The 23,509-nt window shown below is 43.4% G+C and overlaps 1 protein-coding gene across 1 annotated transcript; it reads right to left on the bottom strand.

Annotated features, from left to right (window-relative positions):
* Positions 1-2,493: 2,493 nt before the first annotated feature.
* On the bottom strand, positions 2,494-22,765 carry LOC311111447 (CKLF-like MARVEL transmembrane domain-containing protein 4). Its single transcript, XM_084154176.1, has 4 exons — positions 21,914-22,765; positions 9,844-10,020; positions 4,704-4,802; positions 2,494-2,882 (listed from the first exon to the last, which is right to left on the bottom strand). Exons 1-4 carry the CDS (start codon positions 22,097-22,099, stop codon positions 2,718-2,720), a joined length of 627 nt encoding a protein of 208 aa, XP_084010302.1. The 5' UTR covers positions 22,100-22,765; the 3' UTR covers positions 2,494-2,717.
* Positions 22,766-23,509: the final 744 nt, after the last annotated feature.

The raw sequence follows: 23,509 nt of genomic DNA on the forward strand, positions 1-23,509 counted from the left end.
TTTGTAAGCTTTTCTTTGTTTAATAAAAAATTTGTTCAATAGCATTTCCAAATCCATTTATTTTGAGACAAGGTTGTCACCATAAACTATAGTTTTGTTAAATCTACAGAAAATTATTTAAATACATTAGATTTTAATACTGCCTCCTAGAGTCCAATAAATACCTGTATCAGTTACAGAACATTTAAGAAAATCAAGGTTAAACTTTAAAAAGATAAGAGCAGTAAGTCTTCACTTTAAAGATTAGCCATTTCAGATGTTGAGTGGTTCAAAACCTTGATACAAGCTATAACCTCTGCATGAAGCACTGTTGTTAAAGTTGTTTTAAGCATGTTACAAGATATTGTAATATAAATACACCTAGTTCAAAATATTAGGTTATATTTACAGAGTGCTCTAGATTGTTAAAGCCTTCATGAAGCATTAACTTGTATTGTTCCACTATAGTCACATAATTTCACTACTAGTTAAAGCAAGGATTACATATGCACTCACATGGTCTATTACTGTATGTTATAGCATACTGTATTACTAGATAAAGGAGATGGATCCACTCCTGTCAAGGCATAATATACTACTTAAAACAATCAACCCAGTCCACCATTGAATAGAGAGACATAAATAGAAACATTTGATTGTCTATTCTTCACACAAAACCACCCACTCACACGTTTCAATCATAATCAACAGTTATTACGGTCAATTCCTTCAAATTAAATCTGCAATTTGAGATTTGCAATGTTCCCGCCCTCGCCTACAAAGTCATTAATTTAGTTAGGCCTTAAGATTGTTCTCACAAAGAATATTGGTTCATCAACTCTTAAAAATACAAAATATGATCATTTTGACAAAGATGGCATCTTTTAAAACATTTGTAAGATGTCCCACAACCAGGAGTGGGTGCACTTCAGTACATATAAAGCATCCACCGTGAGCAGTTCCTCTGAGGGTATCCTTACCATAATCCACATATACATAAAGTTTTACCAGCAGGGTCAGTGGAATACAGAACACCCGGAATCACAATGTTGTGTAGATGTAAACACACAATACTATTTAGAACAAAAAATACAAAGGCCAAAACACAAGTCAACAGTTCTAAAAGTCCTTCATCCTAGACACATTCAGTACAAACTTGCACATATGAACAGACATAGGCTACATATCCATAAATGCGATCTCAATGTCCCTTGCTCTGTTTGTCTGTACCAAAACAAAAAAATACAGGAAGTTAAATTGACTGCGAGGGTGTTTTATGAAATAAGATATGTGATAATGTATGCTGTATAAGATGAATAAGATCACACATTCAACTGAAATACATTCAGGGCAAAAAGTAAAACCCCATTGGTGTGCCATTCTGTGAATGACTATGCCATGGACCCAATTATTTAGGTGGCAACGTCTTTTGAAAAATGTATGTGTTGCCACATTTAAGTTTCAAACAGAAAATAGAACAGAAATGATGAGTCAGCCAATACCTGAGATGTGCCATGGACACTGACCTCGACCAGCACCTGTTTATCAGCATTTCGTTCAATTACCAAACGTACCACCATGTTAGTAACGTATCGCTGTGCAATTTGTCTGTCACTCACTAGGTCAGGTATACTATAGGTACAACACCTATAAACGTCACATTTATACTCTTTAACCATTTACAAATAGCACCCATACCAACTACATTGCCTTCAGAAAGTATTCATACCCCTTGACTTTTTCCACATTTTGTTGTGTTCCAGCCTTAATTTCAATAAAGTTGCTAAAATGTATAAAAACATGTTTTCACTTTGTCATTATGGGGTATCATGTGTAGATGGGTGAGAAAAAACATATTTAATCAATTTTTTATTCAGGCTGTAACACAACACAATTTGGAATAAGTCAACGGGTATGAATACTTTCTGAAGAAACTGTAAATCAAAAGTCTTTCAATAAAAATGAGTAAAAAACAAATACCTTCAATCTTCCTTCAAAAGTCCATGTGGTTCGGTGTTGTGTATTAGTGAGATACACTGAGGATGGTTACTTTACATCTACAGAGAGAGAGACAACTGACATGTAATGAAATTGTGGAACTGAACTGTGTTGGGAATGTGTTTCAGGAGTATCGGAGTTCATAAACGTAATAACTGATCAACCTGCCATAACGAATAGGCCTAAGCTTTTGGTCCTTTTTTTAAAAGTTCATGTTCAAAAAAATATAAATCAATTAAATGTATTAAATTGTTGTTCTCATTGTGTGTCAGATCTGTAGTATTAAAAAAATCTTTCAATTTCTAAAACAGACAGTGCTACCTGTACGTATTGCAAATAACACAACCACCAAACCCTGTACAGTATGTGCTGGTGGCCATAGATACCAGTGGCTAAGTCACACAGTCAAGAGCATTTACAAAACACTGGAGCAAGATTTCAAACCACGCTGAATTCAAAACCAGAAAAACAATTAATTTATATCAAGTCAATGTTCTTGATGACCGTCGACAGAGGCAGATCTCTGAGCCAGTCTGTGTGTTGGTACTCTCAGGGGGCTAGGGCTCTGAGTCCAGGCCTTGAGGGTCTCTCGCCAAAGGAGACCCCCAAGTAAAGAGGCTGCAGTGCTCATCCATGGAGTGGGTACAGTGATTGGTTATGTCACTAGGGGGTAGTGGGAGAGAGGGTATGGTAGGATAGAAGCCCTAAATGTCAGTCTTGGTCTCAGAATGTCACCTCCTTCAGGCCAGGTCAGGCCGTGCCTCCATCTCTCCCCGGGAGGCAGTGCGGGCTCGCATGTACTCACTGGTCTGGACCGCCACTGAGTGCCCGTCACCTATACGCCACCTCTTCACCGCCAGGAAGGTGTTCACAGCGTATACACACGTCACCAGGAAGCCAAATATCTGCACAGGAAGTTACAGGAATATGATTCAAAACAACAGAATTTCTGTTACTATGAACTTAAAATAAATGTAGGTTTCCAAGTAGTACAGGAGGAAATGACACCTCCCTCCAGTCCTTCCTAATATTCCCAGCAGTAAATACATTTCAAATAGGGACTACTGTATAATAACAGCAAGACATTTAGCTGATTAAACAGTAACACAAAGTGTCTAATCTCTCTCCAAATCGCAGCCCTTTATGTAGTATACACCCCTAAAGAAATAGACAGTGGAATTCAACAAATACACCCCTCCCACGACTCCCTCCATCTCTCCCCAGGAGGAGAGCCCAGGGATTTAACAGGCCCCCTCCAGGCCTGAAAAAGCCCAGGATGTTTAATAGAAACTTCCTGCTGAGAACATCTGTACCATAAACGACTCAGCACAAATCCCCAGACCACCGGCTGGGCGCCCGTAGTACACAGTTCTGCTGATCCAGCCTCATGCACAACCACAGGAATCAAAGGACCAGCAGTGTGTGTGAGGACGTGCATGCTTTCTTATGTGTAAGGAAACAAGCAAGCTTTCCCAGACAATGCAATGAGCGGTGCAGAGAATGAGGGGGAGAGACCTCAAAATGAGGTTGAGGGTTACAAATAGGGTTAATAGTCAAAGAGAAAGAGACTGAGAAAGCGAAAGAAAGAGTGAAAGAGAGAGTGAAACAGAGAGAGAGTGAGAGAAACCAATGAGTTGTGATCTCTCTCTCTCCAACGAGGAGATTAGGGCTGAACTCCAGAGTAAACGTCCATGTCACCGCTCAGAGCTGACATGACAGGAATCAGAAATCAGCTCATAACCTCCAGGGAGGGCCTGAGTCAGTAAATAGTGTGGATGTGGCAGCAGCAGGGTGGCCAATGGAGCCATGAGCATTCACTGTGGCTCTGCTCACACATCATCAAGCTCTCAGCACTCCCCTGAACAGCAACACTTTACCCCTGGTCTGGCCAATTACAGCCTGGCCAACTGATCCTCAAATCTCTCACACTGTCAGGCAGATTGATGTGGCAGCAATTCTATTTTGGCTTTATTATACTGTAGGTGGGGAGGAAATTCCATATTGACTTGGCGAAATTGCCTTACCATAACTTGCTACATTTGCACACACTGTATATATATTTTCTGTTGTATTTTATGACCTTATGTTTTTTTTACCCCATATGTAACTCTGTGTTGTTGTTTTTATCGCACTGCTTTGCTTTATCTTGGCCAGGTCGCAGTTGTAAATGAGAACTTGTTCTCAACTGGCTTACCTGGTTAAATAAAGGTGAAATAAAATAAAATAAATAAAATGCAGTTCAGGCTACCTTCCACAGGGAGGCAGCAGTTAACAGGAAATGCAGTATAATGTGACAAGACAAAGAATCTGATAAACAGAAAAATCAACAGAAGAACTTCAATGAGACTAATAGCTAAATGTCTTGCATTCGATTTGATTATTGAACATATTTCTGAACATTACATTTTGTAGTAAAGGTCTTTGATGTATATTTTAGATGCATATAGGCTACTCTTCAAACAACAGAAATCCAGTGGGTCATGTAACACCAGCCATTGTTCTTAGCGTAGCACAATAATGGATCAAATAACCCTTTCACAGAGAGAGGGGAGTAGGGAAGGGAGGATGAGGGGGTGAGAGGAGAAAGTCCAGACCTCAGCCCATGTTTCAGTGGTGTACATCTGAGACAGACTAATAAACAGGGTGGTCACTCTGAGAAGGCCCAGGTCAGGGGTCACAGGGAGTGACCAGGATGAGGATGCAGTGGGGCGGGACGGGGAACTCACCACTGCTGCGATCTCGGCTCCAGACTTGTGGTTGAGAGCAGCCAGGACCACAGAAGCCAGGAAGAAGAAGAAGGTGCTGGCTGCAGTGTTGACCAGGTCCTGTAGGGACAGACAGACAGACCATGCATATTAATTAACAGGTAATGTTTAGACTGATAGTTACTGTACATATTGTAAGTAGCAAGGAGTTAGTAATAGCTTTTCTCACCATGTTGTGCAGAGACAATGTTGAGTAATGTTTTAGGGTCATATGTTAAAACATCTTTAAAAACCATCCCCACCCAAAAAGAAAACAAAAAAACAGCAGTGTTTCTCAAAGGTACTTCAGATCACTCATCAAGCAATTATTTATAAGAAATGTCAATGTTTCCCCCAACAACAACAAACAAAAAGATAACAAGAATAGCTACCCATCTAGTGGTCTGAAAACACATTTTTTCCCACCATGTTTTTGATCCAATAGAAAGCGGTAACTCTGTGGTGTCCAGCTCTAAAGGGAGAGAGTGACAGACGGGTGGATAGATGGATGGAGAGAGATGAGAGAAGGGTGGCCTGAGGCTTGGGTCTTTTATTGGGCAGGATGCAGCTCTTATGAACAGCAGACAGGGAGCGTAAAATGGCGATAGCACAATCCCTCTGACGCCTCCGTGTTTCGAAAGTTCATGTAATATATATCATGGAGCCGGAGGATACCTTAAGCATTGAAAACGTTCTCCTCCTGAACACTGCTCATAGGCTACAGCGAGAGACCCAGATATTTCATTATGTCTGGGTTTAAATCTGCAGGGGGTAACATGGAACTGAACCTTCAAAGAAGCACGCCTTACCACTGACTGGCACCTCACGTTTCACATTACTGAGCCAACACAAGGCAGAGACCTACCTTTGATCTAGCACTGGGAATACAGTATCATCTGCTGTTCTTTCACCGTGCGTTTGAAAAGAAAATGAATCCCATTAGGGGAGAATTGTGTATCTATATAGAGTATAGCCTCTATGGTACATCAGTAAAGAAACTTTATATTTTCACTCAAATCCATCATTCCCATACTAATGTAGACACACATGCTCATGTTGTATTTCAGAATTGTAATATTTAAGTAACATATTTAGAGTTTCAGTCATATTAAAGTAGAATATTTAAGAGTCTCTGTAACCCACATCATTGTCATACTTGTCAATCCATCAGCTATCTGAATGTTTGGAATTGTTTGTGCTGCTCTCTTATTGTCTGTTGATAGTAATTGGCGCTGAAGCCAATCACTGAAGGTCCTAGTACAAGGACCTGATTATTCACATGAACATAGGACACTGTGTCACAGTTAGCTTTCAGGATGTGCTGTTCTGGCTGGCTGACCAGTCATTCAGTGTATGGTTAATAAATGTTTCAGCATGACTGGGGCAAGGCCCCCCATGTGAATTGTTGAATGATGGGAGTCATAACCCACATCATCTCACATGACACCAACTCTCCCCCACAGACTGACTGGCCAAACCAGACTCAAGACTGAACACTAGCCAAGCGAGACCCTCAAAACTGGAAAACTGGCCAAACCAGACTCAAGTCTCCCTTTTTTGCACCAACACACATGTACAGCTCAGACCACCAAACCACACATAGGCTGGAATCAGAGACAAATCAAGCCTGAGTCTCACACTTGGCTTCAGATGTAGTGCAAATCAACCCTAGTGCCTCACTCCCTGTCTGTATGTGTGGCAGGTATACAGAGTGTGTCTGTGTGTGATCGGTTTGGCATGATGTGTGAAGAGAAACCAAACAGTGCTCAGTGGGGTGTAAAACTGTGAAAAGTGCTGTTTATCCTGGGGTTTAAGCTGTCTGATGTGTTTAATGGAAGCGTTCTTACAGCAGCGCTAGGCTATCTTGTAGAGCTGGATCTCCCACTGGACACACCACCAACACCATAGTAACAGCACAGCATACACTGGTCCAACTGGTGTTACAGGACTGATTTCTCAGCATCAATACTGCCACGCTCCCTCTACCACACATCCCAGATCCAGCTCACCCCAGATCCAGCTCACCCCAGCACAATAGTCTCTGGGAGAAAACATTTCCACATTCCACATGCACAGCAACGGTTTGTAAAGCAGCAGCAAAAGATGGAGCGCCTGCCTTTAAATAACCCGGTCAAACCGCTGCCTCTCGCTTTCTCTCTGCAGAGCGACACACTTCTTCAAGCCCTCCTCCACCCTGAGCCCCGAGGCTGAGAGGCAGGCAGGCCGCTTAGCCTTACTGGCTTCTCTGAGAGAGGGGGAGATGTCAGCATGCTCAGCATTTGGCAGAGCAGTCAGGGGCTCACTCTTTGGAAGCCAGAAAGTGTGTGTGTGTGTGCTAGGAGTGGTCTTTCACCGAGGAGGGCTGTCGAGGCTCCAGTAGCTACATCCCCTTGAAATGGCTCTACCAAATGTTTTCAGCTGCGTGTTTATGCTGATTTAGACAAGGATCAAGGCAACAGGAAGCACGCATATCCAGACAAACTCTCTGAAGTGCGTGTAGACTTCACGGAAGAAGAGTTACCAAAAACACATTGCAGAATACAGTCAGTTCAACAGTCTTTTTTGGGGGGGGATAAAATCAATAAAAAGATCAACATAATTATTGCATGTCTTCTGCTTGGGTGGCAAAATACAGGGCTAAAAGAACTGCAGTAAAAAACTTTTCCTGGACCCCCCTCTGAGATAATTTTGAGTGAAAATAAATAGAACGTGAGAGAGGAAGGCTCTGCGAGCACAACCGATTAATCACAATAGCAAACCCTGATTGGCAGTTGTATTAAACGTGTAGGGGGAGGGATGGACCCTGCTAGGTAAAACAGTATGGAGTCTGACAGAGACGTGCTTTGGAACAAACAGCGGAAACTACTAATGCACACACAAACAGGATGGCATTGCACACTATTTCAACAGATGCCAAGATTCAAGGAAAATAAACCATACAGCTTCATCTGCAAGAGGAATGCACTGTATCTCATGTTTAATCATTAGTCAGCAAAGTAAATAAATAACATGTTGCTTGTGATTTGCCACAGGGTCATCTATCAAAACAGAAACCTGCGCTCCACTCAAGCCAATACACTGCCTGATTTCCATAAGGAGCTGGCATAGCAGGATCTGCAGTAAAGTGAGAGGGGATAACCTGCAAACCAGGTCAGCATATGTTCTCACACTCAGAGGGGAGACTCTACTTGGCACATTCTCAAAGATCCAGTCAAGAGGCCACTTCTGGTTCTCCCACAGGCTGCCATTCCACTCATGCATGTACTGAGATTTCTGTTCCCAGCCTCCTCATTTCTGAGCAAAACCTTTCCCAGCACTCATTGGACCAGCACTCGCCCACATTGAAAACTGGCAGTGCCTGTGTTTGTGGTCACCCTTCTCTGTGCTGGCACTCCCTGGCATGGCAGTTGGTCATTTGAAAGCCTTTGTGTGGAGAGACAACAGAGCCAGCCAGCTTTGAGACAGTGTATGGCCATTGTGGCAACGCCACAAAAAGAGAGCCAGTCTCTGGCAGCACAAGACAGACCAACACCACCCAAACCCAGAGACACGGCATCCCACAGATCACTGGGGGCAGGGAGAGAAAAATAACACATAATACTGAACTCACTCCCCTTAGCTAGCGCCAACAATGTATCTGAATAACCAAATGACCTCTAACCAAATGTGACATTTCCAGGAGCCTTCACTCACCAACTTTTTGTAAAGGTTACCTCAGAGAGCTTTATGATAAAGCCCAAGGCTGTGCTCATTTTCTTAGGTGAGGGAATAGCTCCCCTCTATTCCCAAGACAGCAATAGAGCTTTACCAAACATATCATCGAGCACAGGTTTGAGATGACAGGATCAAATAGCACATAATTAGAAGAACAGACCTTCCTCTGAGACGTTTTCCACATTTATAAGTCAGCTCCACAAAGGGGTAATTTCAGTGTCACTGGTGTGTTCGGAGAATGACTTTCTCGGTTTACACTCAGTCAAAACTGCTGTGACATTTAAAAATTCCTGGGGCCCACTCACCTTGAATGTCACAGATATAAATACAATGAAGGGAAAACGGGCCACTATGCTGAGGATAAGTCCGCTACTCCACTCTAGAGCCAATACGAGCCCTGGAGACGGCAACAGCTCCCTTTAAGCCACAACCAAACACACATATGCACACAAAGCAACAGCCTCTGACTCAAAAAAATACACATAACAGACATTTCAACCGCCCACCCCCAAAGGCACACTGGCATAAACACACCAAATGACTTTTGTTTCCTCACACAAACGATGTGCATAAACTAAAAATAAAGAAGTTATGACATCACATTCACAGACATTTATATATTTCAGTGAGATATGGACATATGTAGGTACCGAATTATAGAGATACAAAGATAGCCATATGTTGTGTTGACATGGTGCAGTGTTTCCATCTCTTTGAAGGGTCCTGCATAGCCCAAAACCAGTGGGCCTCAGGAGAAAAACACACAAGGCCAATTTAAAACAATATATAAAAACCCTGCTTCATTTTACTTCACTTGGCCAACAGTAAAAGCCAAAGGCACACCCCTGTATGCCTGTTTGAGGTAAAACACATAGTACTAAGTATACCATGCAATACGATAGTTATAGTTGGATTTAAACCACTTTAACTCACCATCTATTACTCTTTCTGGTATGCAGTGTGCTCTGGAAATAAAGCAAAGAGCAGCGTTTCCATTTCCATCTGTAACACATACTGTACCGGACCCAACGCTCTAACGATGTGTGTTTGTAGGCAAATAGTTAAAGGGCCCATGTTGGATTGGAGAATACCCACCACTAACATTTTCTATGACTGCATTTTTAAAACTCATTCTCACCCACATTTTATAGGCAAGTGCACATTCAGCAAATTCAGTTTACCCTCAGTTCAACTTTTATTTTATCAAATGTGTTAATACTTTGTGAAGTTGCTCTTATACCTATGTAATAACACTATTTAAACTAGTCACAACTTTAGTCTCAAAACAAAGAGACCAACCCTTTAAGTCCTCCAGAAGACCCGCCTATTGGCTTATTGACATCTGAACCAGACTCTTGCCTCCAGTAAGAGGATGTGATTGGTCAGTGTGTGTTGGTGGTATACACACCGTCAGGCTCCAGTTGACTTGGGGCACTTTGGTGTGCAGACTGAGGCTGAAGATGAGGAGGAGGACGCCGGTGACTACAAAGGCACTGCAGCTGACAAACTCAAAGAAGTAGACCCCTCCACAGGGTAGACACAGCATGATGGTCTCTATGCAGATGAAGGCTATGAGGGCCAGGCCCTGCAGAGAGGGAGGAGGAAGAGGGACAGGTCAAGGACAGCCTTCAAATAAATGATAAACAAACAGTCCTACAGTAGAGCGGGTAGAGAGTATGTTGTTATGATACTACCCACATGAGTTAGTCCTTAATATTTCCAAATGTAAAGGCATTGTATTTGGGTCAGATCATTCACTAAACCCTAAACCACATCTCGTAATGAATAATGTGGAAATTGAGCAAGTTGAGGAGACTAAACTGCTTGGAGTAACCCTGGATTGTAGACTGTCATGGTCAAAGCATATTGATACAACAGTAGCTAAGATGGGGAGAAGTACGTCCATAATGAATTACAGGCCCTAGTTTTGTCGCACTTAGACTACTGTTCAGTAGTGTGGTCAGGTGCCACAAAGAGGGACTTGGGGAAATTGCAGTTGGCTCAGAACAGGGCAGCACGGCTGGCCCTTTAAAGTACACAGAGAGCTAACATTAATGACATGCATGTCAGTTTCTCTTGGCTCAGAGTGGAAGAGAGATTGACTTCATCACTGCTTGTTTTTGTAAGAGGTGTTGACAAGCTGAATGTACCGAGCCGTCTGTTTAAACTACTATCACACAGCTCGGAAACCCATGCATACCCCACAAGACATGCCACCAGAGGTCTCTTCACAGTCCCCAAGTCCAGAACAGACTATGGGAGGCGCACAGTACTACATAGAGCCATGGCTACATGGAACTCTATTCCACATCAGGTAACTGATGTAAGCAGTAGAATCAGATTTTAAAAACAGGTAAAAATAAACCTTATGGAACAACTGGGACTGTGAAGACACACACACACAAGGGTATAGACACATGCATACGCACACATTGTGATATTGTTGTATGGTGGTATTAAACATTTTGTATTGTAGGGCTTTGTCCCATCTGGGCCGGCTCAGACCGGATCTAGTTGCCTGACAGATCTAAATAAAGAATCTGTTCCATCGGGATAATGGGCCCAGTCCAGCTTTTATCATCAAAAATGTATGAGCTCTGTGATAGGGAGTCTGAGAATTACAAGCATGCTAATGCAGACTTAGCACCCTTGCCATGTATACATTCACACCACCTTGAGAAAGCTAAAAGGTGGCTAATGGAACATTCCCTAGTCACATCACCCAGTGAGTGAGAGAGAGAGAGAGCGCGAGAGATACAGCTACTTTGGTATCATCATCAAAAGTGACATTACACTAACGTATGCACACACACACATATGGAATCTCTTTATCTCTCTCCTCCCACCACTTTTCAAAAAGCCCCATCCTAAGGGGAGCCTTCAGATGTCTTAAGCAGATGCTCCGTTTCACAGCTTTGATGGGGGAATTCACATGACTTCTTGACAGTCTACGTCTCCCCACATGGACTTGGACAGCCAAGCGTCTGAGGATCTGCTTACGGCCAGAACTCTAAAGTACCAATACTAAGTCTGAGATTTAACCAAAATAATCCAGCCCTAACAAACCTTATCAAGAGGACATGAAATGAGAGACACAGATTTGCATACGTACACTTCATGCTGTTTCTATAATGTATGACCTGCTCAGATTTCTTGTCTGTTTTCCATGCTCTTTTGAAATGCAGATTGAGCCAGGCCTCCCTGTGAAGAGCCAGCTCCTGTTTTGTAGTGGGTAAATGGAAAGGGTGATTGACAGACAACACTTTCCATGGCAACAGTGGGACTTGAATATGCAGATTCACCTCCCTTTTTAGCAGTGATGTTATCTTTAGACAGAGAAAAACCACTTACCTCCGTAAAATTATCTGTAATAGCATTGGAGACAATATGAATCCTATGATTTATGTGTAAAGAATTACCATAATTTTGAAGTCGGACAAAAGACCAATCCATCGGTAATATTAAAAATGTTCATGAAAACAAAACGTATTTTCTATCAAATGTTGTCGCAGTGTCGAGGCCCAATCTGCTGATCAGAAGCAACTCTTTCCTCTCCATCCAAGTCATATATTACCCTAAAGAACAAGTTTGTGATACCTTGAGGATGAGTTAGTCATCCATCTGACAACAACAGTTTTCTAAAGCATAGAGCAATATTGTCAATGTCAATGTCAGAATTTGCTGTAAAACTGGCATCTTAGTTGGCTGAGACAGGAGACAACTGACATGATAAGTGCAGTGAGTAAACCAACCAGTATATTGAACCAGATGATGATGGGAGCAGCAGGGAGGCTACTCCCCTCCTTTCCTCTCCTCCCTAGCCCGGGCTGTTTCTTAAACCTGTCAGCCCAGTTAATGAACAGAACAGGGGACTGCAACAAGGCTTCTCATCACAACACTCCTCCGTTTCTGACACAGAGTTGTTGAGGCAGGAGAGCTGTCAGCAGAGAGCGCTTAGGCTACACTCCTGACAGGCTCTCTGGCTAACCACCCTTCACACGTTACACATCTGCTGCAATTAAAGCCCTGCGAAGGCCAAACACTACAATCAATCTCACTTTCTCATGTGGACACACAAGCATGTACACAGTCACGAACATACAAACGTATTATTATTTCAGAGTGGCAAATCTTTGTCAACCCCACACTTACAGTAGATACCTCTGTGAGGAATTCTTCAAGCCTATGTACATTGGGGGAAAAAGTATTTAGTCAGCCACCAATTGTGCAAGTTCTCCCACTGAAAAAAATAAGAGAGGCCTGTAATTTTCATCATAGGTACACGTCAACTATGACAGACAAATTGAGGGGAAAAAATCCAGAAAATCACATTGTAGGATTTTTAATGAATTAATTTGCAAATTAGGGTGGAAAATAAGTATTTGGTCACCTACAAACAAGCAAGATTTCTGGCTCTCACAGACCTGTAACTTCTTCTTTAAGAGGCTCCTCTGTCCTCCACTCGTTACCTGTATTAAATGGCACCTGTTTGAACTTGTTATCAGTATAAAAGACACCTGTCCACTGATAATCTCCCTCGATCTGGGGCTCCACGCAAGATCTCACCCCGTGGGGTCAAAATGATCACAAGAACGGTGAGCAAAAATCCCAGAACCACACGGGGGGACCTAGTGAATGACCTGCAGAGAGCTGGGACCAAAGTAACAAAGCCTACCATCAGTAACACGCTACGCCGCCAGGGACTCAAATCCTGCAGTGCCAGACGTGTCCCCCTGCTTAAGCCAGTACATGTCCAGGCCCGTCTGAAGTTTGCTAGAGTGCCTTTGGATGATCCAGAAGAGGATTGGGAGAATGTCATATGGTCAGATGAAACCATAATATACGTTTTTGGTAAAAACTCAACTCGTCGTGTTTGGAGGACAAAGAATGCTGAGTTGCATCCAAAGAACACCATACCTACTGTGATGCATGGGGGTGGAAACATCATGCTTTGGGGCTGTTTTTCTGCAAAGGGACCAGGATGACTGATCCGTGTAAAGGAAAGAATGAATGGGGCCATGTATCGTGAGATTTTGAGTGAAAACCTCCTTCCATCAGCAAGGGCATTGAAGATGAAACGTGGCTGGGTCTTTCAGCATGACAATGATCCCAAACACACCGCCCGGGCAACGAAGGAGTGGCTTCGTAAGAAGCATTTCAAGGTCCTGGAGTGGCCTAGCCAGTCTCCAGATCTCAACCCCATAGAAAATCTTTGGAGGGAGTTGAAAGTCCGTGTTGCCCAGCGACAGCCCCAAAACATCACTGCTCTAGAGGAGATCTGCATGGAGGAATGGGCCAAAATACCAGCAACAGTGTGAAAACCTTGTAAAGACTTACAGAAAACGTTTGACCTGTGTCATTGTCAACAAAGGGTATATAACAAAGTATTGAGAAACTTTTGTTATTGACCAAATACTTATTTTCCACCATAATTTGCAAATAAATTCATTAAAAATCCTACAATGTGATTTTCTGGATTTCTTTTCCTCATTTTGTCTGTCATAGTTGACATGTACCTATGATGAAAATTACAGGCCTCTCTCATCTTTTTAAGTGGGAGAACTTGCACAATTGGTGGCTGACTAAATACTTTTTTCCCCCCACTGTATTTCTCCATGCCAGCCAATTGAAACCCCATTAGAGCTGTGTTTGTCTAGGTGCACACAGTGTGACATTACAACATGGACGTGTCCAGACTGGGGGTGGATGCAGTGGATGAAGTCATTGCTGAGACATGATAAAAGCAGCTCTTCCCAGGCCCAGTGTGGAGCAGGTGTCAGACAGGGAGGGGGGAGGGGATGGAGTTACTATGCATGTTGGGTAAGCGTGTAACTAATGATTATATGTCAACCCCCCACCCTTCTCCAAAGCTTCCCATTCTTCATCTCTGGGATTAGGTACACTGTGAGATGCTTGCAATGGCCACTTGGAGTCAGATCCCAGTCTTGAGGTAGGCATCACAACAGACTGCACTCCAACGGCCTTTGATCAGTGGCGTCCTGTGTATTTCGTTCATGGCCTAAATGGTTCATAGTAACCTTTGTGAAAATAAGTTTTTCTCCTGTTTCTTGACCCCAGATATGTCTGTAGAGCCAGAAACTCCACCTATCATGTGTGTTTGTTAAAGACCAGTCTGAGAGAAACACTGGAACAGAACACACAGTCTCTCCAGAATGGGAAGTGCTAGCTGACACGGAGCAGCATCTGGTAAATTAATTTAGCTCCATACACAGCCCACAAAAATGGCCTTCAATAATATTTAACTTCCCCATGTTAAAGCACCACAAAAAAATATCTACATTACAAGGTCCATTGACACAATTGAATAGCTATGTAACAACTTAATCCAAATGGCAGCACTCTCCAAAAGAGATGAAAAGGGAGTTTTATCTTGGTATTATAAAAGGCCACAGTGTAAATTACATTATAACCAGTACTAAAAAGGTCAAAGTCAAAATCTGATTGGGTTAGAGCTGACTGGGTTAGAGCTGACTGGGTTAGAGCTGACTGGGTTAGAGCTGACTGGGTTAGAGCTGATTGGGTTAGAGCTGACTGGGTTAGAGCTGATTGGGTTAGAGCTGACTGGGTTAGAGCTGACTGGGTTAGAGCTGACTGGGTTAGAGCTGACTGGGTTAGAGCTGACTGGGTTAGAGCTGATTGGGTTAGAGCTGACTGGGTTAGAGCTGACTGGGTTAGAGCTGACTGGGTTAGAGCTGACTGGGTTAGAGCTGACTGGGTTAGAGCTGACTGGGTTAGAGCTGACTGGGTTAGAGCTGACTGGGTTAGAGCTGACTGGGTTAGAGCTGACTGGGTTAGAGCTGACTGGGTTAGAGCTGACCGGGTTAGAGCTGACCGGGTTAGAGCTGACCGGGTTAGAGCTGACTGGGTTAGAGCTGACTGGGTTAGAGCTGACTGGGTTAGAGCTGATTGGGTTAGAGCTGACTGGGTTGGAGCTGACTGGGTTAGAGCTGACTGGGTTAGAGCTGATTGGGTTAGAGCTGACTGGGTTAGAGCTGACTGGGTTAGAGCTGACTGGGTTAGAGCTGACTGGGTTAGAGCTGACTGGGTTGGAGCTGACTGGGTTAGAGCTGACTGGGTTAGAGCTGACTGGGTTAGATGACTTGAGCTCTGTGGAAATGCCTAATGGAGATGAGATCCACAAAAGCCTGCTGTCACGAGACTTTTCACACCCATGTAAAGTTTCATCATAGACTGACACAAAGAAAGGGTCTCTGAAGGTGATCGCACCAGTCTTCTGGGGCTACTGCTTATCCCAGTAACACCAGGTCAACCTCATGCCTTCAGAGTGTTTATGTAACAACAACCTCTATGGGACCAGAGACCAAGAGGGTGTGGCTGTAGGAACAGTTCTCATACTAAAGTCCTTAGGAGAGGTAAATGTGCTGCCGGGAGGAGGGTTTCAACTCAACTAATGTGACATATACTACACACACAACCTTCACGATTAGACCAGCAAGGTTAGCACCGAACATTCATCTTTACTAGCCCACCATTATGCTTTTTGATTTATATCTGAAATCGTAAGTGATTTTATGTAACTTAATAGTGAATAGCCTAAGAGAGAAGGATATCTTATCATCAACCCTCCCTTTAAACTATACTTTAGTCCATTATCACTAGTTTAATTTAGTTCAACAATATCAATCAACAACTTTGAATTAATGCAGATTGAACTGGAATGATCCATTAACATTGAGAGTGCTCTCGTTCAGGGAAAAACTGGGCCCATTTGCAGATGAGGTACAATGAGTTGTGTTTTGGGGATTAAATAGTCAAACACAAGACCTTAGCAGTTCCCTGTGAGGCCCTTCAAGTCAGTCAATCATTGTCCAGCGGCAGTGGAAAAGGCTGTGGCATACATACACTCCAAGGTCAACTGACAGTCAAACCGGGCCTACATATGGGAGCTCTGCTATTGTAAAACTATTATGGTCAACCTTGAGCATATTTCCTGATTGAGCTGTCGTGAGTAAATGTAAGGAATGTGTTATCAACTCCTCTGTACTATCGTTCAAAAGAAACCCCTTTACAGAGAAAGCATACAGTGACTAGATCCATAAAGCCAACAGGGCTTGGTTGGCAGACATGGTGAAGGTGAGATAACATTTACATCATTTAGCAGACGCTCTTATCCAGAGCGACTTACAAATTGGTGCATTCACCTTATAGCCAGTGGGATAACCACTTTACAATATGTTTTTTTTTTTTTTTTTTGTGAGATAATGACATTCAGATGTCCTGCCCAGTGCAAGTATTGAATTAGACTGGCATGAACAGGAAAGACTGGAAAGACCTGTCGCATTCACACATGTAATGTCACTGGGAGTTGTGGTGTCTCTACTGTACATTTACATTTGCCCTGGCTAACTGTGGTGAAAGACATGACTTCCTGTTTGACCTCAGTTTTTTATTTAACCTTTATTTAACCAGGTAAGCCAGTTGAGAACAAGTTCTCATTTACAACTGCGACCTGGCCAAGATAAAGCAAAGCAGTGTGATAAAAACAACAACACAGAGTTACATATGGGGTAAAAAAACATAAAGTCAAAAAATACAACAGAAATATATATACAGTGTGTGCAAATGTAGCAAGTTATGGAGGTAAGGCAATAAATAGGCTATAGTGCAAAATAATTACAATTAGTATTAACACTGGAATGCTAGATGTGCAAGAGATTATGTGCAAATAGAGATACTGGGGTGCAAAAGAGCAAAATAAATAACAATATAGGGATGAGGTAGTTGGGTGGGCTAATTTCAGATTGGCTGTGTACAGGTGCAGTGATCGGTAAGGTGCTCTGACAACTGATGCTTAAAGTTAGTGAGGGAGATAAGAGTCTCCAGCTTCAGAGATTTTTGCAATTCGTTCCAGTCATTGGCAGCAGAGAATGGCGGCCAAAGGAGGTGTTAGCTTTGGGAATGACCAGTGAGATATACCTGCTGGAGCGCAGACTACGGGTGGGTGCTGCTATGGTGACCAATGAGCTAAGATAAGGCGGGGATTTGCCTAGCAGTGATTTATTGATGGCCTGGAGCCAGTGAGTTTGACGACGAACATGTAGTGAGGACCAGCCAACAAGAGCGTACAGGTCACAGTGGTGGGTAGTGTATGGGGCTTTGGAGACAAAACGGATGGCACTGTGATAGACTACATCCAATTTGCTGAGTAGAGTGTTGGAGGCTATTTTGTAAATGACATCGCCGAAGTCAAGGATCGGTAGGATAGTCAGTTTTACGAGGGCATGTTTGGCAGCATGAGTGAAGGAGGCTTTGTTGCGAAATAGGAAGCCGATTCTAGATTTAACTTTGGATTGGAGATTCTTAATGTGAGTCTGGAAGGAGAGTTTACAGTCTAACCAGACACCTAGGTATTTGTAGTTGTCCACATACTCTAGGTCAGACCCGTCGAGAGTGGTGATCCTAGTCGGGTGGGCGGGTGCCAGCAGCGTTCGATTGAAGAGCATGCATTTAGTTTTACTAGTGTTTAAGAGCAGTTGGAGGCTACTGAAGGAGTGTTGTATGGAATTGAAGCTCGTTTGGAGGTTTGTTAACACAGTGTCCAATGAAGGGCCAGATGTATACAAAATGGTGTCGTCTGCGTAGAGGTGGATCTGAGAGTCACCAGCAGCAAGAGCGACATCATTGATATACACAGAGAAAAGAGTCGGCCCAAGAATTGAACCCTGTGGCACCCCCATAGAGACTGCCATAGGTCCAGACAACAGGCCCTCCGATTTGACACATTGAACTCTATCTGAGAAGTAGTTGGTGAACCAGGCGAGGCAGTCATTTGAGAAACCAAGGCTATTTAGTCTGCCAATAAGAATGCGATGGTTGACAGAGTCGAAAGCCTTGGCCAGGTCGATGAAGACGGCTGCACAGCACTGTCTATTATCGATTGCGGTTATAATATCGTTTAGGACCTTGAGCGTGGCTGAAGTGCACCCATGACCAGCTCGGAAACCGGATTGCATAGCGGAGAAGGTACGGTGGGATTCGAAATGGTCGGTGATCTGTTTGTTAACTTGGCTTTCAAAAACTTTCGAAAGGCAGGGCAGGATGGATATAGGTCTGTAACAGTTTGGATCTAGAGTGTCACCCCCTTTGAAGAGGGGGATGACCGCGGCAGCTTTCCAATCTCTGGGGATCTCAGACGTTACGAAAGAGAGGTTGAACAGGCTAGTAATAGGGGTTGCGACAATTTCGGCGGCTAGTTTTAGAAAGAAAGGGTCCAGATTGTCTAGCCCAGCTGATTTGTAGGGGTCCAGATTTTGCAGCTCTTTCAGAACATCAGCTGTCTGAATTTGTGTGAAGGAGAAGCGGGGGGGGGGGCATGGGCAAGTTGCAGCGGAGGGTGCAGAGTTGGTGGCCGGGGTAGTGGTAGCCAGGTGGAAAGCATGGCCAGCCGTAGCAAAATGCTTGTTGAAATTCTCGATTATTGTAGATTTATCGGTGGTGATAGTGTTTCCTAGCCTCATGTGCAGTGGGCAGCTGGGAGGAAGTGCTCTTATTCTCCATGGGCTTTACAGTGTCCCAAAACTTTTTGGAGTTAGTGCTACAGGATGCAAATTTCTGTTTGAAAAAGTGAGCCTTTGCTTTCCTGACTGCTTGTGTATATTGGTTCCTAACTTCCCTGAAAAGTTGCATATCACGGGGGCTATTTGATGCTAATGCAGTACGCCACAGGATGTTTTTGTGCTGGTCAAGGGCAGTCAAGTCTGAGGAGAACCAGGGGCTATATCTGTTCTTAGTTCTGTATTTTTTGAATGGGGCATGTTTATTTAAGATTGTTCTTTAAAAGTAATTTCCTCTCAACCAGGCATCCTCTACTGACGGAATGAGATCTATATCCATCCAGGATACCTGGGCCAGGTCAATTAGGAAGGCCTGCTCCCTAAAGTGTTTTAGGGAGCGTTTGACAGTGATGAGGGGTGGTCTTTTGACCGCAGACCCGTTACGGACGCAGGCAATAAGGCAGTGATCGCTGAGATCCTGGTTGAAGGAGGTGTATTTAGAGGGTAAGTTAGTCAGGATGATATCTATGAGGGTACCCATGTTTACGGATTTAGGGTTGTACCTGGTAGGTTCGTTGATAATTTGTGTGAGATTGAGGGCATCTAGTTTGGATTGTAGGATGGCCGGGGTGTTAAGCATATCCCAATTTAGGTCACCAAGCAGTACGAACTCTGAGGATAAATGGGGGGCAATCAATTCACATATGGTGTCCAGGGCACAGCTGGGGGCTGAGGGGGGTCTGTAGCAAGCGGCAACAGTGAGAGACTTATTTCTGGAAAGGTGGATTTTTAGAAGTAGAAGCTCAAACTGTTTGGGCACAGACCTGGATAGTATGATAGAGCTCTGTAGGCTATCTCTACAGTAGATTGCAACTCCACCCCCTTTGGCAGTTCTATCTAGACGGAAAATGTTGTAGTTGGGGATGGAAATTTCAGAATTTTTGGTGGCCTTCCTAAGCCAGGATTCAGACACTGCTAGAACATCAGGGTTGGCGGAGTGTGCTAACGCAGTGAATAACTCAAACTTAGGAAGTAGTCTTCTGATATTTACATGCAAGAAACCAAGACTTTTGCGATTACAGAAGTCAGCAAATGGTAGCGCCTGGGGAGTAGGAGTGATACTGAGGGCTGCAGGGCCTGGGTTAGCCTCTACATCACCGGAGGAACAGAGGAGGACTAGAATAAGGATACGGCTAAAGGCTTTAAGAACTGGTCTTCTAGTGCGTTGGGTACATAGAATAAAGGGGGCAGATTTCCGGGCGTTGTAGAAAGGATTCAGGGCATTATGTACAGACAAGGATATGGAAGGATATGAGTAAAGTGGAGGTAAACCTAAGCGTTGGGTAACAATGAAAGAGATAGCATCACTGGAGGCACCAATTGAGTCGGTCTCCGCGTGTATGGGGGGTGGGACAAAGGAGCTATCTAAGGCAGGTTTAGCTGGGCTGGGGGATCTACAGTGAAATAGTACAATTAGAAATAACCGAACCAGTGTTTTGTTTGTTTTTATGTAACCTTTAGTTGGTCAGCTTTCTCCAACTATGACATTGTTATTACATGCTTATTTTTGTCAGTCTCATCTGACCAAGCAGTGAACGTCCACCTGGGCACAGAGAGTTGCTCTCAGTACAGACTTTACACGCAGGCTACAGATGTCTTTCTCAAAGACAAATATCTCCGGTGTCTGTTCTCATTTTACATTTCAGTCATTTAGCAGACACTCTTATCCAGAGCAACTTACAGTTAGTGAGTGCATACATTTATTTTAATTTTTTTCATACTGGCCCCCCATAGGAATCGAACCCACAACCCTGGCGTTGCAAGCGCCATGCTCTACCAACTGAGCTACACGGAGCCTAACCCTTGTCAGACGGGTACTATGCCTTTTCTGGCTTTGAATCTGGTGAATCCTCTGAACATCAAAACTCTTTGTACAATGAGTTCATTTAAAGAGTCAGTGTGTGTGTGTGTTTTGACCGCTGTACAGTGCAACAAAAGCCAAATAACGTTCTATAACTGCTAATGAAGCAATATTCGAACATGGCATCTTTTGGGTAGGGGGGTCAGGTTGTTTCCCTTGGCACTGTATGCACTTAATTACTTCCTTAGTTCCACTGATTTTCGCCCACTGTGGATACAGTGCTTCATCTGTAGGCTATGTGAGAGCACCATCTCTGACTGAGCAGTTTGGCACCAATAGAGGGGACAAAACTCTGGCGGAGACGTTTCCTCTGCAGCTGAATTATCATAGCTTTGGGAGGCATCATCTTCCTTTGTTGTTGTGTTTTCTCCCTCCTAGACATCTGGTTTTAGGTGTATTGGCTCAAACCCCACATTAAACTATGCTGTTTCCCCTTCCTGTAAACTGCTGAGAGAAATGTTGCTGATTTCTTGAAAATAAACAATAGTCATACAAATTGTTATAACTGGTTGATATGGAATTCTTTCTAGTAGAGGAATTTGTCATTATTTGGGCTACTTCCATTGCAAAATCATGTACTGACTCCATGTACATATCTACCTCAAATACCTCTGCACATATGGTACTGTTACTCCCTGTATATAGCGCCATTCTTGTGTATGTTATTTTTTTTACTCTGTATTGTTGGGAAAGGCTCGTCAGCAAGCATTTCACCGTAAAGTCTTAAACCAGTTGTATTCGGCGCATGTGACACAAAATTTGATTTGAAAAAATGTGAAAGTGTAGCAGAGTGGACTGTGGGTGAGCCACATGCAAACTGGGCTACTACTATGTCACTATGCCTAAAGAGACAGGTCATCTATCAAAAACAGACAAGCACAGGCTACACACATACAAATGCAAACACTGTAGGCTACAACACACATCATTCAATGAAGCGTTTTCACATGCACATCTTTAACACTTTTCAGTAGCCTAGTCATGCAGTCTGTTGAATGATTTGACTTAATTATTTAACTTACCACTTCAACGGCCTTTAATATGCCAAAGTGTGACTTCAGGTATTCAAAGTCACACCTAATGCCACCCAAAACATTCCTTGAGTGTACGGGCTCGGTGGTGGGCTGGTATGGGCTACTTGCTCCGGAGATCATGGAAGTGTTGGAGGCCTCGCCATCAAACCCCTCCGCCTCCTCGCTGTTCCTCATGATGATTTCACTGTACGCTCCAACACGCACGGGAACTTTTAGTAGAGTAGCCCGGTGGATTACACACCGTTTGGCTTTGAAAACAAAAAACACTTTATGCAATAAGCGAAAGGGAAAAAATAAAAACACCTCACCTTTGATGCGACGATCGCACAACAAGCTACAATGTTGTGGCGAAAAAATTTTTAAAGGGGGAACAATGCTTATTCCGCGAATATTCCTCGTTGATCAAATACTGCTTCCAAAAAGAATGTGATACAAATTGCGTTACAGTTGCCCACCAGTGTAAGGGACGATTCTGGTTTGTTCTGCACGCACCGAAAACACCTATTCAGGGAGTTGGAGAAACAGGCGAGCTACATTCCGCTCCTTTGTGATACTTTTATGTAACGAACATAAATCCATCATGGCCAGAAGAAACGAGACATGGCGTTTTTACACCATGGCGTTTATAGCCAAATGTTCAGAGCTGGAATACAAATTATATTACGGTTGCTGTAAATGTAAAGTCTTCGCCCCCAAAAACGGCACATTCCTGTATGCACATGCTTTAAAAAGTTTTTAAAAGCTTGAAGACGACATTTGGATATAGTAACTTCTGGTAGCCTAGGTCCCGGAGGCAGTCTTTACTATCCCGGTTGATCTAATAGTGAAGGGCTTTCCCGATGTGTGTATAATCGTTCGTTGATAGATACTGCGTAGGTTTTCCACTGCCATGCAGGGCGCGGAGAGTGGTGGTCTATGATCGTGACGTGTACACAGGTAAACTGATGACGCTTTGCCAGGTAGGCCCATCATCTCTATGGCTAGGCCTACTGTATAGCGTTTGCAATAGTAGCCCGATTACTGTAACATATCTCCAAATAGGCCAATATACATGAAACAGAACAGGCAAAACCAATATGCTCCGAGACTTTTCATAAAGGCATAATTCATAAAGTAACCATAGGCAACATTACTTGCTCTGACCATCAGAGTAATTCGTGTCTGCTAAAAGTGATGACAGACAGAGAAGACTGATCACTATCATCTGTTCAGCTCCGTTTACTTTGGGTGGGTCAGATGTAGGGCAAGGACAAATAAATCGCACTTAAGTGTCCTACTGTCCTCGTGTCTGGAAAAACACTGCACTGCCCTCTCATGGTCAAGGTCATGAGAAAACCTAAGTACTACCGAGTACTGACCCTGAAAATCACTTGTTCACAAGGGACAAGTAAGCAGGGTGATATTATTGCACTTCCACTTAGTCCATTCACTTGCTACTCAAAAGTGACAACCTGTAGGTTGAGGGGTTCGATAAAATGACTAACCAATATGTACCCAGTGGTGTCACATAGAATCCTCACTGAATACCAGTAAATTAAACAGTGAAACAAAGCAATATTCTGTGTGGATTTTACAGTGTGGATC

This window comes from Coregonus lavaretus, assembly GCF_964263955.1.
Source record: "Coregonus lavaretus genome assembly, chromosome: 37".
Taxonomy (NCBI): Eukaryota; Metazoa; Chordata; class Actinopteri; order Salmoniformes; family Salmonidae; genus Coregonus; species Coregonus lavaretus.

Coding starts and splice junctions, on each gene's coding strand:
- LOC311111447 (XM_084154176.1), bottom strand. CDS start 22,099: ATGAGGAACAGCGAGGAGGCGGAGGGGTTTGATGGCGAGGCCTCCAAC. Junction 10,021..21,913: donor TATTAAAGGCCGTTGAAGTG/GTAAGTTAAATA, acceptor CCCTCTCTGCAG/GGCCTGGCCCTCATAGCCTT. Junction 2,883..4,703: donor GAGCCGAGATCGCAGCAGTG/GTGAGTTCCCCG, acceptor CTTCCTGTGCAG/ATATTTGGCTTCCTGGTGAC.